Source organism: Rhinolophus ferrumequinum, chromosome 11 (genome assembly GCF_004115265.2).
Source record: "Rhinolophus ferrumequinum isolate MPI-CBG mRhiFer1 chromosome 11, mRhiFer1_v1.p, whole genome shotgun sequence".
In the NCBI taxonomy this organism is placed as follows: domain Eukaryota; kingdom Metazoa; phylum Chordata; class Mammalia; order Chiroptera; family Rhinolophidae; genus Rhinolophus; species Rhinolophus ferrumequinum.
The window spans coordinates 80,112,779-80,127,424 of NC_046294.1; the positions used below are offsets into that span (position 1 = coordinate 80,112,779).

At 48.0% G+C, this 14,646-nt stretch overlaps 2 protein-coding genes across 4 annotated transcripts in view; one reads left to right on the forward strand and one right to left on the reverse strand.

The window, feature by feature from the left end:
• SIK2 (salt inducible kinase 2) overlaps nt 1-7,464 on the forward strand; it is a 112,718-nt gene extending 105,254 nt beyond the window's left edge. For 2 of the 3 annotated variants that reach the window (XM_033119708.1, XM_033119709.1), the window contains exons 10-15: nt 1,689-1,929; nt 2,384-2,668; nt 2,812-2,975; nt 3,727-3,834; nt 4,451-4,542; nt 5,260-5,898. In XM_033119708.1, coding sequence (XP_032975599.1) covers nt 1,689-1,929; nt 2,384-2,668; nt 2,812-2,975; nt 3,727-3,834; nt 4,451-4,542; nt 5,260-5,872 — 1,503 coding nt within the window. In that variant the 3' untranslated portion in view covers nt 5,873-5,898. Of the gene's footprint in view, nt 1-1,688; nt 1,930-2,383; nt 2,669-2,811; nt 2,976-3,726; nt 3,835-4,450; nt 4,543-5,259; nt 5,899-7,329 lie in introns of those variants that run through there. The other variant, XM_033119710.1, reaches the window with a different exon arrangement.
• A 1,145-nt stretch (nt 7,465-8,609) lies between these two features.
• Nucleotides 8,610-14,646, reverse strand: part of PPP2R1B (protein phosphatase 2 scaffold subunit Abeta) — a 36,576-nt gene continuing 30,539 nt past the window's right edge. Inside the window, exons 16-17 of the mRNA XM_033119715.1 lie at nt 9,730-9,810; nt 8,610-8,717 (exon numbers count right to left, since the gene is read on the reverse strand). Of these exons, the coding sequence (XP_032975606.1) occupies nt 8,625-8,717; nt 9,730-9,810 (174 nt within the window). The 3' untranslated portion in view covers nt 8,610-8,624. The remainder of the gene's footprint in view (nt 8,718-9,729; nt 9,811-14,646) is intronic.

Below are 14,646 nucleotides of genomic sequence, written 5' to 3' on the forward strand. Positions count from 1 at the left end.
TTCTCTATTAAGGATAAAAGGACCTTGTAAGACTGTATTACAAGAAATATCTGATAAAGGCTGATAAATATCTGCTATTTGACAGAGGCTGTAAGTGTTAAGATAGACAATTACTTAATAACGGTCTTTTTTCTGTTGTTTTATTCATTTCTAAACCATCTTTGGCAGTCTTAGAAAATTGTATTAGTAGACAGTTAAGGAACCTCGAGGTATGCATATAAGTTCCCAAGCAGCCAGCCATTCTTTCTTACAAGAAAACTGTTAAGTGGAGTCAAAAAAGAAAAACTTATCTGGGGAAGTGCCGAGGGGAAGATAAGAGTCACTGGCCAGACTTCAGAGTTTTTGTTTCCTGGTGCCGTGGGGAAGATTGGTCCTAGTCTGGGAAGGAAGCATTTACCCCTCTTCCTTTTAAATGACCACCCCTCACTTTAAAACCCTGTGATGCATTAGCCACATTGTCCAAGTCATGGCTACAGCCCCAGAACAGATTTCATGGAATCGCCGTCCCCTCCCCCAAGCAAACAAAGATCTGAGTCACCCAAATCTCCCTCTCCAAATAAAGGGCCTTGCAGCGCCTTCAGATTGGTTGCCATAAGAGGAAAGTTTCCTGTGTCTGGCACAGGGATGTCCCACGTCACCTCTCACACACATGAGCTTCTCCTGCTTCCAAAAGAAACAATAGCTCTACCCAGTGTATCCAGGTGAAAGTGCTGCTTAGAACTCAGCGTCTTATGACTGGCCGGCCCTCAGCAGCCGTTCACAGGAGAAAACAGATTGACTGCCACAGGGGAATAGTTAAGGTAATGAGGTAAATAATTGCCTCCTCATTGGGGCTTTTACCCGCCAGAAGAACTCGAAACCACAGCTCCCCTTTGTCTGCTCTTTCTGCTGCCATTAGGTGGTTTGTGTGGCAGCTGCCTGGGAAGGCAGAGTTCTCACTCCGGAGCTGTGCTGAGCTCATCCCTGCGGGGTAGGAACTGTAGACAGTGTGTGTGTGTCGCTGCAGGACAGGAGCCAGTGCACCGGCGCTCGTTAACCTGCTGGAATCCGGGGCCTGTGAGCATTTGTTATTCTATAAGGGAAGGCTTTGGCTGCTTGCCATTCGGATTTTTTTCAATCCTTTTTGTGGTATCAGTCCATCTTTATTCTTTTTTCCATTCTTCAGGCACACAGAACCAATTAAACACTAAGTCAAATGGGCAGGTACTTAAATTATAAATATAAAAGTATGTCTAGAACCTTACAGTGTGTTTAGTGGTAGAAAATGAAATGAATGCTCGTGACTACTGTTTTTTCTCAGCTATGAGCCTTGCAGGGTTTTTGTTTTTGTTTTTATCTCCCCCTCTTCATTTCTCTTTTTTTAAAAAAAATAACTGGTAGGCCTCAACCTAATATACCCCTGTTCATCTGGAAACCACTAAAAAAAATTGTTTATTGTAATAATGGTGACTCAGAGAAACCTGGGAGGCAGTGCCAATTTGGGTCACAATGGGCTTCTGTCTCCAAGTGCTGCAGTTGACTTGCCTTAACTTCGATCTACATGTTGTCATCATTAGTAAGAAACATGTACAATTTTAACATTTTACTTAATTCTAATTTGCCTCAAGCATTGACATTTTTTCCGTGTGGATTTTTCTAATGTCTCAGCAGAGCAGCAATTGATAGTTCCCTCTCACCCTGACGTTTAGGTAAACGGCTGCCTGCTGGACCCGGTGCCTCCTGTGCTGGCGAGGAAGGGGTGCCAGTCACTGCCCAGCAACATGATGGAGACCTCCATTGATGAGGGGCTGGAGACAGAGGGAGAGGCTGAGGAAGACCCCAGCCAGGCCTTTGACGCGTTCCAGTCCACACGCAGTGGGCAGAGACGGCACACTCTGTCAGAAGTGACCAATCAGCTGGTCATGATGCCCGGTTCGGGTATGACATCCGGTAAGCTCCAGGTGAAGTGCTCACAGCGTCAGCTCGTACTCCAGGCTCCATGGGGAATGACGGTACCGACCAGTTCCTGGGATGGAGTCCTTTTCCTTTGTGGACCCCAGTCAGCAGGCTGGAGCATTAGGCCTGCGCAGGAGCTGCAAAGATGGAAAGGAAATGTCTCCGAGTCGTCTCCTCTAACTCCCAGAATTCACCTGGGTGCTATGTGATTCCTCAAGGGCCCTGGCTCTTCTGGAGGGGCAGAGGTCTGAGGAGTGCGGGTTCTAGAGTGTTCCCCACTCCGTACGAAGCTGACGAGACTAACAAGTTAAAGGGTTTTGAAAAGAGGTTTTTGTTGGAGATTAAGGACATTGTAATTGTGCGAACTCAAGCTGGCTCCGCTTTGTGTCTCATGTTCAAAGAAGATGCTCTTTGCCGTTGGTCGTAATTGTTTTGTTTTCTCTTAAAGGGAAAATTTTCTCCGTGAGTGACAACCCCTCCCTTGACAGTGTGGACTCTGAGTATGACATGGGGTCTGTTCAAAGGGACCTGAACTTTCTGGAGGACAACCCTTCCCTTAAGGACATCATGTTAGCCAACCAGCCCTCCCCACGCGTGACGTCTCCTTTCATAAGCCTGAGACCTGCCAACCCAGCCATGCAGGCTCTGAGCTCCCAGAAACGAGAGGCCCACAACAGGTCACCAGTGAGCTTCAGAGAGGGCCGCAGGGCATCGGATACCTCCCTCACCCAAGGTGACCGACTGCTTTCCCTTCTGGCTTTAGCACTCTTACCTGGTAGGACCTGACGGGGGTTGTTGCCATGCTGGTGTCCTACCTGTGGTCACTGAAAGGCTTTGTGTTTTGTTTAAACTGTTGGTCATTGTCCTTTCTTCCAGGAATTGTAGCATTTAGACAGCATCTTCAGAATTTGGCTAGAACCAAAGGAATCCTAGAGTTGAACAAAGTGCAGTTGCTGTATGAACAGATAGGCCCAGAGGCAGACGCTACCTTGGCATCAGCTACTCCTCAGCTCCAAGACCTTGCTAGCAGTTGCCCTCAGGTGAGTGCTCTGGGCCCTTCCCACAGTGGCTTTGTGAGTATGAGGCGTGAGTTTGTCCTGAAGATGTGTCATTTCATTTAGAGGATTTACTCCAGTCCTGGAGCAAACAGGTTCTTTTGGAAAGCTTTCTTTGTTGCTGCCACCTGTCGCTGAAAGGTGACACCTGTCCACACAGGCCCCAGTTGGTCAGTACCACCTGGAGGCCTGGACACTGTGTCAAGCTAAGTTTGGTTCACAGGGTGGATTTTATATGACTTACCTTTTATAGTCTCCTTTGAACTCCTGTCCCCCTGTGCACGCACACAAAAATTAAGAATAATAAACTTTACCCAAATGAGAAGCTTGTTACACTACTTTTGATATGCTATCACTTCATTAAATATTATAAGTGGATTATTTATGTTAAAGATACAAAAAATATTGCTGTTTATCCAATAAATTTTATTTTGAGCCTGTTTGTACAGCATCAAGGATATTACAGCATTTGAGGCCTACATGAAGGTAATGGCCTCCTGGTGACAAAAAGAGCCTTTGCTTTAGTACTGACTCGGTAATCATTTACTACAGGTAGTACATGTATGGACTTTCTGCAGAGTGATTAACCCTCAGCCTACTAGTGATGTAGAAAGCTCTGAGCGTTATGCTGGCAGAGTGGGAATTCCTCTTGGACAGTTGCCAAGGTGCTTAAACTCAGAACTGAAACTTTCTCCCACATGGAGAATTGAAAATGTTTCACCTTCTTGCTCCTCAGGAGGAAGTTTCTCAGCAGCAGAAGAGCCCTGCCCTCCCCAGCAGTGCGCGCCCGCAGCTGTCCCAGCGGCAAAGCCTGGAAGCCCAGTTCCTGCAGCACAGACTACAGGTGGGACCCTCCCCGCTGCTGCTCTGGCTCTCTGCGCTCGTCCAGAATCAGCCTTTCTGTGCAGCAGAAGCCTGCTTTGCTTGGTTTGGGCTTCTTGGGCTTTTATTTTTAGTGTGGCTGCCTGATTCCTTATAGGCAGGTAGGTTTGACTCTGCACTTTTAGTTTCTAGAAACATGTGCAGACTTAGTGTTATGTTCTGTGTTAGAAAAGGATTTTTCCTCAGGCCCCAGGAAAGGATAACACCACTGAATGGTAGGAAAAGGAAATATAAGCTGTCTGCATTGGTGCCTGAAAATCTTTTAGAAAATAGTATTACAGAGAAGCAGATGCTACAGCCTTTGTTACCAAGATTTAACCCCACCTTTCTCATGGTTTTTAATCTCCATGAACGTCACAGTGCCAGGGGACTTTTAGAAATGGGAAACTGAAGTGGGTTAGAGCTGAGACAGCCCAGGCCTGCTATGCTGTTGGTCCCCAGGGCTCTACAAGGGTTGGTCCCTCACCTGGATTCTGGAGGCCACACTTGACTTCATCCTCCAGGCAGAGGTACAATGTGATGGCTGCATCCTAGGTGACAACACATTTCATGCTTATGTTGTTTTTCTGCCCTTCCAGAAGCCCAGCCTTCTGTCAAAAGCCCAAAACACCTGTCAGCTGTATTGTAAAGAACCACCACGGAGCCTTGAACAGCAGCTGCAGGAACACAGGTGAGAAAAGGTCTTTAGCCGAAGAAGTCACTTTCTTTTGTGGGAGACTTAAGAATGCTGGGTGATGTCCTTTCGCCCCAGAGGTTTGCCTCTGTTAGGAAAGTACATTTTTGATGCATGAGCCAGTCTTCAAGACGTGATCGCTATTGCGGATATTCCAGTGTCTGTGGAATATGGGCGTGTTGGGGAATAGCAGCCCTAAATGTGCTTTGCTTACCTTTTCTTCTCACATATGCCCTGTGGGTTATGAACAGACCTAAGCTTTCAGAACCCGTGACCTAATGCAGTTGCAGTGGGTTATACTGCAGAAAAGGGCCTCCGTCTTCCCTGCGCTCATTCGTGCCCCTGCCTCACTAGACGCACCTTGACCAAGGTAGAATTACTTAGTTCATTAACCGACAGGCACCCGTACAGGCCAAGGTGTTACCCCCTTCGAAACTCTCTGGATGGGAAATCAGCCTCTCGCTTCATAGGGAGAAAAACTTAAGAATCTTAGAGAAAATGAGTTAGTGTTCACGTTAGCACCGAGGAATCAGTCAGAACTGGGGAACGAAAAGTAAGATTAGGTTTAAGAAAGCAGACGCGATTTGTACCTACCCCCACTTTGTTTCTGTGCCATGGAAAGAGAAGTAAGAGGACTGAAGCTAGTGCATGATACTGAATTTACGTTAAAATTGCCATCAAAGATTTATAATTCTTTTGGTTTTGCCAATTTAGACTCCAACAGAAGCGGCTCTTCCTCCAGAAACAGTCTCAGCTGCAGGCCTATTTCAATCAGATGCAGATAGCAGAGAGCTCGTACTCACAGCCGAACCAGCAGCTGTCCCTTCCCCACCAGGAGACACCACCGCCATCCCAGCAGCCAGCGCCATTCAGCCTGACCCAGCCCCTGAGCCCCGTCCTGGAGCCTGCTTCTGAGCAAATGCAGTACAGCCCCTTCGTCAGCCAGTACCAGGACATGCAGCTGCAGCCCCTGCCCTCCTCACCAGGCCCCCAGGCACACTTGCAGCAGCCGCCCCCACCCCCACCCCCTACGCCGCCGCCACAACCGTCAGGAGCCGCTCCGGCGCCCTTGCAGTTCTCCTATCAGACTTGTGAGCTGCCGGGCACTGCCTCTCCTGAGCCAGACTACCCCACTCCCTGTCAGTACCCTCTGGACGGAGCCCCGCAGAGTGGCATAGCTGCGCCAGACTGTCCCAGGAGCTCAGCACTGCAGGAGGCCCCCCCCAACTACGACCCTCTAGCCCTCTCTGAGTTCCCTGGACTCTTTGATTGTGAAATGCTGGAGGCTGTGGACCCCCAGCACAGTGGCTATGTCCTGGTGAATTAACCGGCACAGGAAGCGAGGCAGGTCAAGTGAAGGAAGAGTGTGTGTTTTTATTTTTATTCCAGCCTTTTACATTTAAAGCCTAGTTTCCTGCCACCCCCACCCCCCCCAAGGGGGAAATATCAAGTTGCCCAACTGGAATCAGAGGGCCTAGCCGGGTGGATATTGCTTCTTCCTGGCTCTGTCCTGCCAGTTTTCTGTGGCGAGTGCTGGAACATAGTTGTAGGCTGAAGTTCATGCCCTTAGGTCAAGTGAGGCAAGCTCTCATGGGAGACACCAAAAAATGTTTTTATAAAAAGCCATCCAGACCTAGGTTTTATGCAGAAGCATACCAATTCATTATCGATAGAACCCTTGGTGAAAACAGGAAAAATGCGTGCCATTATATGTGGGGGAAAGAGAAAGGCAATATTTTTCACTGAAGCCAAGCCACAGCATGTTGCTTAAAGGCAAATCAAGAATGCATAATGAAATTCGATGCACAGGAAATAAAGGAAAGTTGTACTTTCTTGTTGAAGCATAAGTTCTAAGCTGCTCATGCAAGTTGTTTCCAAGACCATCACCAAGCAGTGGAGCGTGAGCTTTGTTTCCGGGGCCTCTAAGTAACAGCTGGTACTGACCCCTGAGACTGGCAGTCGTTTCCATCTGGGAGCAGGCAACACACCTCTTCAGAAGGTGCCCTGGGTTACCTGGGTTATAGAGTCAGAGTGTATTCAGGACCCAAAGATGTTGCCTGGAGAACTGACAGGAGATGCACCGGAGTGGAGAGTGGGGGGCGAGAACCTCGAGAAACCATCCAGAGCACCGGCCCGGGGCCAGGGAACGGCGGGCGCTTCCCAGTCTGTTGTGGACACTTCTGGGTCCGGGCAGTCGGTCTTTAGAGGACCTAGCGTCTCTTTTAAAATGTAATAACTACTTTGACTTTACACTATATGTTGCTAGTAGCTTATTGAGCTTTGTATATTTGGACAGTTTCATGTAGGGCTTAGAAATGTTAAGAACAAGCAGAATGAACTTTTATCTCCATGTGAAGTGGTAGTGCTGTGCCTTTTCCCCGCCCCCCAGATCATGCTTTACTTATTTCTTTTCTGTAGAAACCAACAGTTTTTCCTTTATGTCAATGCTAAATCCAAAGTCACTTCAGAGTTTGTTTTCCACCATGTGGGAATCGCATTCTTAATTTCCTTAAAGTTTTGACTTGTAATGAAATGTTCAAGTATTACAGCAATATTCAAAAACCACAGATGTGTTAACCATTTAAGCAGATCAATCTGTGAAATACATTATATTACTAGTAAAACTTAACCCTTATAATTCATTCATCAAAGTAAGTAAAAAGTAGACGCTACAGCTAGTTAACTGTATACCTAGAAGTAATGAGTCATCTGTCCTTTGGACAGTAACACCCCAATGCTACAAATTCAGTATTATTTACAAAGATTATCATTTCTGTCTTTTAGAATGGCTTGTCCTATCAGCAGATGAATGGATGCGTTAAGCACAAAGCATCTTCCTTAAAGCACAAAGAGAAATACTACATTGATGCTGCACTAGAAACACCTTTAAGTTGCCTTTCCTCTTTGTAGTAAGTGTTGAGGCGGCGAGGAGAAGCATGGAAGGTCTGAGGAGCTGTGCCCTGCACCCCCAGCCCAGCCCCGAGCCGCGCATGTTACCGGTTCCACTTGGTGCGGACCCTTCGCAGGGCGCTGTGTGTGGGGCTGGACTCGGAGTGGCGCGGAGGACTGTTGTTTTTGTGAGTTCATAACACACAGTGAAAATCCAGGAAGAGTAAATTATGTTCCTTCTATGGATTGTTTATTCCTCCTCGTGCTTAAGATTGATGATTTCGTGAAATAGATAACATCATTTCATTTAACAGATCCTTTCATTAAGATCTCTGATCTGTTTTAAGTCTTTGCAAAACACAGGGCTTGATGTGTTTAGACTAAAGAATATTTTCCCAAAATAAACTATTAAAGTGCTGTAATATTTATGAAATTAACATGCCTTCCAGATTGAAAATGGAGGCCGCTCATTTCAGAGTCACAGGAATGGCACAGTTACAGATCGGCGTAAACACCTGCCCCCAGCAAGGCCATGAGCCGCTCAGCGGGGGAAACCTAGGAGCGATGGCAAGACACTTAGGTCGACAGATGAGTGAGAGCGAGAGACTGCTGAAGTGAAAGGACCCCAAGGCAGACGTAGGGAGGCACCCGGCGGTGACAGGTCTGTTAGGAAACCACAGGCTAGTGGCACAGCACTCCCCTGGCCAGCAGCACGACCTGTCTTGTTCACCTGTGTTGTAAGCTATTTGCTTTTCTCATTTATTTCAAAGAGAAATCAATTCCATAACCATCTGTATTTACTGAAAGGTAAGCTGGGGAGAGGAGACTGGTTCTGTTGGCCAGTCAGGTGTTTGCCCAGCCCTGTCTGATCACCTCCGTTGCTCTGTCCCCTAACTAGTGACCTATGTAAGCTTCCAAGCAGTTTTCTCTTTACAAACATTAACACTAAGAAGGCTTAATACCACTCTTTTTATGAGAGGCTACTTTGAAATAATGACTTTCCAGTCTGTTTCACGTTAGCAGTGTGTACACTACTGTATAATAATCATTAGCTTTATTATCATGTAAACCAGGCTCCTCTGAAGAGACTTTGGTGAGATGAACGTGAGGTAAAAATTTCACTTGACAAAAAGTGCAATATGTGTGGTACTTTATTTTTTGTTTATGTTCTTTTTTTTAATCCTGGGGAATTAGTCTCTACTTTGGGAAAAATGCACTAGTTCTGCAATTTCCAGTTGGGGAAACATGTCTCTAGTATTTACATGCAACTGATATGCTGGTCCCTGTAAGGCAAAGAGAGCACGTTAACACAACATAAAGACGGTGGAAGTTCCATTTTAAAACTGCTGGTGAGCCGCACTGAATCCCTCCCGCCCCCTTGCCACCTCTGCCCTTCCCAGGCCTGCGTTGCCCTCTTGCTACCTTGGAACAGAGCAGGGGGCAGAAGGGTCTCTGCACCAGCCACCCTCTAATATCACATAATGGGAAACATTGGGGACCCACGGAGGAGAGCTAGGAAATGGGGCTGAAGGACTCTGTTCTGATATGAAGAAGTCGGAGTCCCCTTCCCTCCTCAGAAATGAAGAACCCCTAGTGTTTAAGCTGTGTCCTGAGTCGCTCAGGTGGGACTGGCAGGAACCTGGGATCAGGAAGTCAGCCATCACTTCAGAGGTCCCAGAGTAATGGGGGGCCCTGTGCCCTTTCAGGGAGGGAGGACCAGCTGGTGGGAGTCCCGCCCGCCAGCCGACGAGAGGCCTCTGCAGAAGGGACTCCTCGTGGCACTGGCCTCTCCCATCTGCCCCCACACTGTCATCAGTGCCTAAAGGGGGGAACTCCTAGAGAAAAGAATTCCACATAATTGCTAGAATTGGGAGGAAGGGTGTATTCTCAGCCAGAGTGGGTGGCCAACCAGAAAGTAAAGAACAGTGAAAAGCAGCAGCGTCCCATTATAGCTGCTCAAAGATCTAGGTACACAGCAACTAGAGCAGCCTCTGGTCACATGCAGCCAGTTCAGACATGTGGACATAATGAAATGAGTGGCTTTATCTGCGGGTCTCTGATCTCTAGTCAAGCCCCAGGTCCTTAAATATTGGGTTCTATGTTGGGGTCAGAATTCTCAGCTCAGTTACATTTAAAACCCTGTATCAACAGTTACACTCAAGTTCCCTATTGCTTTAAAGAAAATTCACACTCCAGATAACTTCACATTCCTCCTCTAGAGACAATGCACAGTACCATTTGACAACGTTGGTCCCAGTGACCGTTGGTGGGATCACTGTGCTGTGCAGGGCTGACCTTGGCTGCGCCTGCGCCCCTAAGCTGGGCTGCCTCTCCTGCCTCCTTGGAAGCCACCTGAGCCAGTTGGTCTCTTTGTGCCTAGACATCAAAGGTAAAAACTGGAGAACAGGTAGTAAGTTGGAGTCACTGTATAGGCAGGGATCTTTGATCATGTCGTTGCTTCTGGAAATTTTTACAGAGCTTACCTTCAGAGCGATGTGTGGAAGACGAGCAGTATTATCTGCCTCTGTTTCTAAACTGGACCCCCCCCAAAATGTTTTCAATTTGTATGTCCCTTCTGACAGGTCCAGTGGGACTGTCCTTCCCGGCCTGTGGTCCCAGGGAGGTGACTGATCACAGGACTCCTCCTGCATCTGCCTGTGGCCTCTGGAAGGCAGCAGAAGGAGCTAGGGCAGACCTTCCAGGGGCCGTTAGCCCAGAGTCTCTAGTCTCACAGTGCCCCTCCCATACTTGTTTCATCAGTTTTCCCCAGTATGGTAGCCTGGCTGATCCTGGATGATTGACAGCCACTCTGTTGCATCACCTCTTATGTCCACATCTCGTGTGGGTAAATTTTGACACATTTGGTAGAACTGGGCACATAAAACCGCATAGATTGAGAAACAGCAGCAGCACTGCCTATAGACTTAGCCGGTGATCGTTACGATGGTTCCTGCCCACATACTCAGCTTGCCCGTCCAAAAGAGCAACCGCTTATATTTGTACATTCATTTGCCAAGCACTTTCACAATCTCTTCTAATCCTCACAGCAATTCTCTGAAATTAGTTGGGCAGATACAGTCCTCATTTTTTTACAACTGAGGAAACCAAAGCTCTCAGAAGCTTGTGTGACTTGTCTGAGGACACAGCTTGTGAGGGAGGAGCCAGAACAAGCTCTTGTCTTCTGGCTTCTCACTCCGCTCTTTGCCCTGGTCAGTAGCAGCTGACTCTTTTCACGAACAAACAGCTTTGTTAAGTGCCAGGTAAGGGTGACATTGTCCCCTCAACCTTATTCTCCACTTGACAGCTGTCTGGCTTTGAGGAAGAGGTGCCCTCCAGGTGACAAGTACAGGTGTCCAGGTGGCCCTCCATGATCAAGGCTGAGGGAGACAGGCCCACCCGCTGCCATCCTTGCAGGGGCCCGTTAACGACAAGTGTAGGTTCACGTTAAAGATGTCTAGTTTTTCCAAGTTATATACACAATATAGTCATTTCCTACAGAAGTCTATGATTTCCAAGGGGCCAGACTGCACTGCTCAGCCCACCACTGCAGGCCAACAGACTCGATCCCAAGACATAGGGCTACTCACAGAAGAAGCCGAGCTCAGCCTGGTCCTGAGGAGGGGCATAAAGTTTTACATTTAAGGCCCATCAAGTAAAAGTGCTGATTAGACACTTTTAGGGTTAACAAAATAATATACTTTGATTGAATACTTTGTCTTTTCAGAGGCAGAGTGGGTAGTTAAGCAGGGAGCTTTAAAAATAGAAGTAAAGAATAGCATCCTGGAAAAATAGGGCCCCAGGTTGGAATGATGTTACATTAGTAAATACAGGTAACTGGGATTTGCCGCTGGCTGTGTGATGCCTATCTGTTCAGATTTGCTCAATCAAGGAAATTTCAAGGGGTAATACCTTCCCACTACTGACAGTAAAAGAATCTGTCTCCACCAAAATCTCTGAAAAGAAGCAGAGAGAAAAGGAGGTTTTCTTCCCTTTCGGGACTGCAATTTAAGAACTAAAAGTGATGCGGAGATATTTGCACTTTGTAGGAAGGGCAAGATTCCTTGCTTATTTCTAAAGGGAGAAGGGTGGTCTCTGCCGGATGTTTGGTCCAAGAAGAATTACTTTAGATAAAGTTAATCTAATTGTAGTTATTCTCTCTGTGTGCTTCTTTTTTTTTTTTTTTAATTACTAAGGGAAAAAAAGGTGAGTTCAATAGTTTCGGTATTTTGAGTGCAAATCATAATAGCTTCAATGTGAAAAATCAAAATGTAAGCTGTCACTCAATGTTAGAAAATTGCCTAAAATGCAGTTTGGTAAATGATCTTTGTATCAAACGCAATTTAAATGGGGTAATTTTCTGCAAGGAAAATACACTGTTTTTATGTTTCTATCCCTTTTGAATTAAAATAAAAACAACTTGTTTTCTAAGAGACTGGGTGATACGAATGTCAAGCGAATGACATGGGCCTTCACCGCGTCAGGCCCTGGGTGGAATTTTTTAAAGTATGGAAGGTGGCTGTGTTCCCTGAGCGCTGGTGCTCATTTCAGGCTGCAGAGGAGGACAGTGGATAATACGTTCTCATTGACGTCAGCAGGGTAAGTAATACCTTGCTCTGAAATTGCCCGAGTACACGTTAGCTGCTGCAGAACGCTGCCGGAAGCGCTGCTAACCGCAGTCTGCACACGGACCAGGTCCGGCGGGGCGCTGCCGGGTGCTCCTGGCTTCTCAGGGCAGTAGTCAGGCAAGGGCCTGCAGCAGGAGGAGGGAGTCAGACAGGTGGGCTCCCCAAGCACACGCAAGCTACAGGGCATGGGCTGGGAACCGGGGGGCCAGCAAGATACTTCTGCTTACTCATGACAGCACGTCTTCCAGGGGGCTGCAAAAGGCCTCAACACGCACATGCATCTGTGGACCCCCACACAGGCACCAGCTCACTGCCCGCAGGTGCTGGGGGATCCCATTTGCCGAGGCATTTGACGCTGCTCTCATTCATTCGGGACTTGTTTTAGTGCCAGACCCTGAGTGAAAGGGCAGTACTGAATCCTACTTTCTGGCAGCAAATTCAACTGAGATTTGGTTTCACTCCAACCATTCCAGTTGAGCCTATGCTATAGAACTGAGACAGTTCCCAAACAGGGATCACCCGCGGGCCAGAGGGTGGGGAGGGAGGAGTGGAGGAGACCACCAAGGGCAGGAAGAGGGCTGGAGCGCGCTCCATCAACTTGTCCTGCTGGCCCAGCACTGCTTATCGGGCACTCAGTCCTGCCCCCAAAGGGCTGTTACGACCATTTGACTACCCAAGAATTCGGTAACAATGAGTTTCAAATGCGCCTTTTTTTTTTTTTTAAAGGAAAGCACTCAATTTCACAAACGGTGTTTTGCAAACTTTTTCTTTCCCCACCAAATTTCTCCAACATTTTTGTGTTGCCAAAAACAACCCCCGTGTCCAGGGTACAGGCAAAAATAACAGAACTGCCAGCAGAAACTGGCCAGAATTTCAGCAGCCAGTCAGGCCCCTGACCTCCTTCAGTTCTGTGGCCTCAGGGTGGAGGAGAGGGCCTGGGGGGACCGGAGCCCCAGACCTGGGACCTCTGCCTGGCCGGGCCGAGGACTAGAGCTGACAGTGCCCACACTTCCACAGGGATGCAGTGCCGCTACCCAGAGCCCACCTCCATCACGGCCAGTCAGGGAGCTGCCCAGGCTGGGTTCTGCTGGTGGCCATCTGCTCCTTCCTACCGTAGTTCTTAAACTGAGGTTTCACAGATCCGTTTGACACGCTGATGAAAGCTTTGGCCCCTCTTCCCAAGAAACGTGCGTAGACACACAACTTGGGACAGATGTTTCAGGGGAGCAGTTGCCATGTTTCGCCGAAAATAGGACCTAGCCGGACCATCAGCTCTAATGCATCTTTTGGAGCAATAATTAATATAAGACCCGGTACTATATATATTATATTACATATTTTTATTTTGTATTATATTACATTATATTATATTATATTAATTACCCGGTCTTATAGTAAAATAAGACGGGGTCTTATATTAATTTTTGCTCCAAAAGATGTATTAGAGCTGATGGTCCGGCTAGGTCTTATTTTCGGGGAAACATGGTGGTTCCTGGGCCCCCTGAGGCCTACTCATGGATCCCAAGTTAAAGGATTTCTAACCCCTGACTTAGAAAGAGCATTAGTGTCTCCAACAGCAATCCCTCATGCTTTTCAGTTATGGTTCTTACAGGGCCCCTCCACACTGACTGTTCCAGTCCCTCCCTGGTTGATCCAGGTAAGGGAGGGAGGCCCCCACTCTGCCTGCAGCCCCAGGACACTGTGGCAGGAAGTTCTGGGCTTTGTGCACGAAATCCTGGGCACCACATGGCTACAAAATAAGTCTCATCTGCACAGGCTACAGTTCTGCCCGTCTCACTTTAACCCCAGCCACTGTGACTTTACAGAAATGAGAGGGCTGAGCAGCTGTGGTGGGAGGGGATACTGTGCATGGCTCATACTTGGCTGTCAGATGTGGGTCTTAACTGAAGTGAAGGCACTGGACCCTCACCTCAGAAACTAGCCATCATTGGCATACCTGCCCCCACACGGTATGAAGCTATGACCTCAATCACTGAGGAGGCCAAACCCAAAAGCCAGGTCAGGCAGAGGGGGAGCTTTACGTGCCTCCAGACATTCAACTCTAACTCCTCCTGCTGCCACGTCCCAACCCACCGGGCAGCTGAATTCCTCTGGACCCATAGTTGCAACTACCCCTAGGGAGTATTGATACCTCCCTTTGTGTAAGTTTCTAGGGGACTTTCCTAGGCATGGCTGACTCAGAGCTGGTCTGAATTGGCAGAGTCTGAAGCCTGGGCAGAGCGGGTGCAGGGCTGAGCCACCAAGCAAGGAGCCTGGATGGGGGCAGGGAGGGAGGACACAGCATCATGGAAAGCAGACTCCCCCTGCAGCTGAGTCCCCAAGAGCTGGCTGGGCAGAAACCTCAGAAAATCTGGACCCAGAAGAAATGAGGCATTGGGGAATTGGCTTCTCAAAGGGAGCACTGAGTCACTCTTCCCATGAGGCACTTTGCGAGTTTCTGACTCAATCTCCCTAACTCCCAAAGAGGAGGGAATAATGGGGCCAGACATGCCCAACAGAGGGCCTGAGAACTCTGACACCCATCACCCCAGCAGGGCCACACAGGTCCCACAGCTGGGCAGTGGGA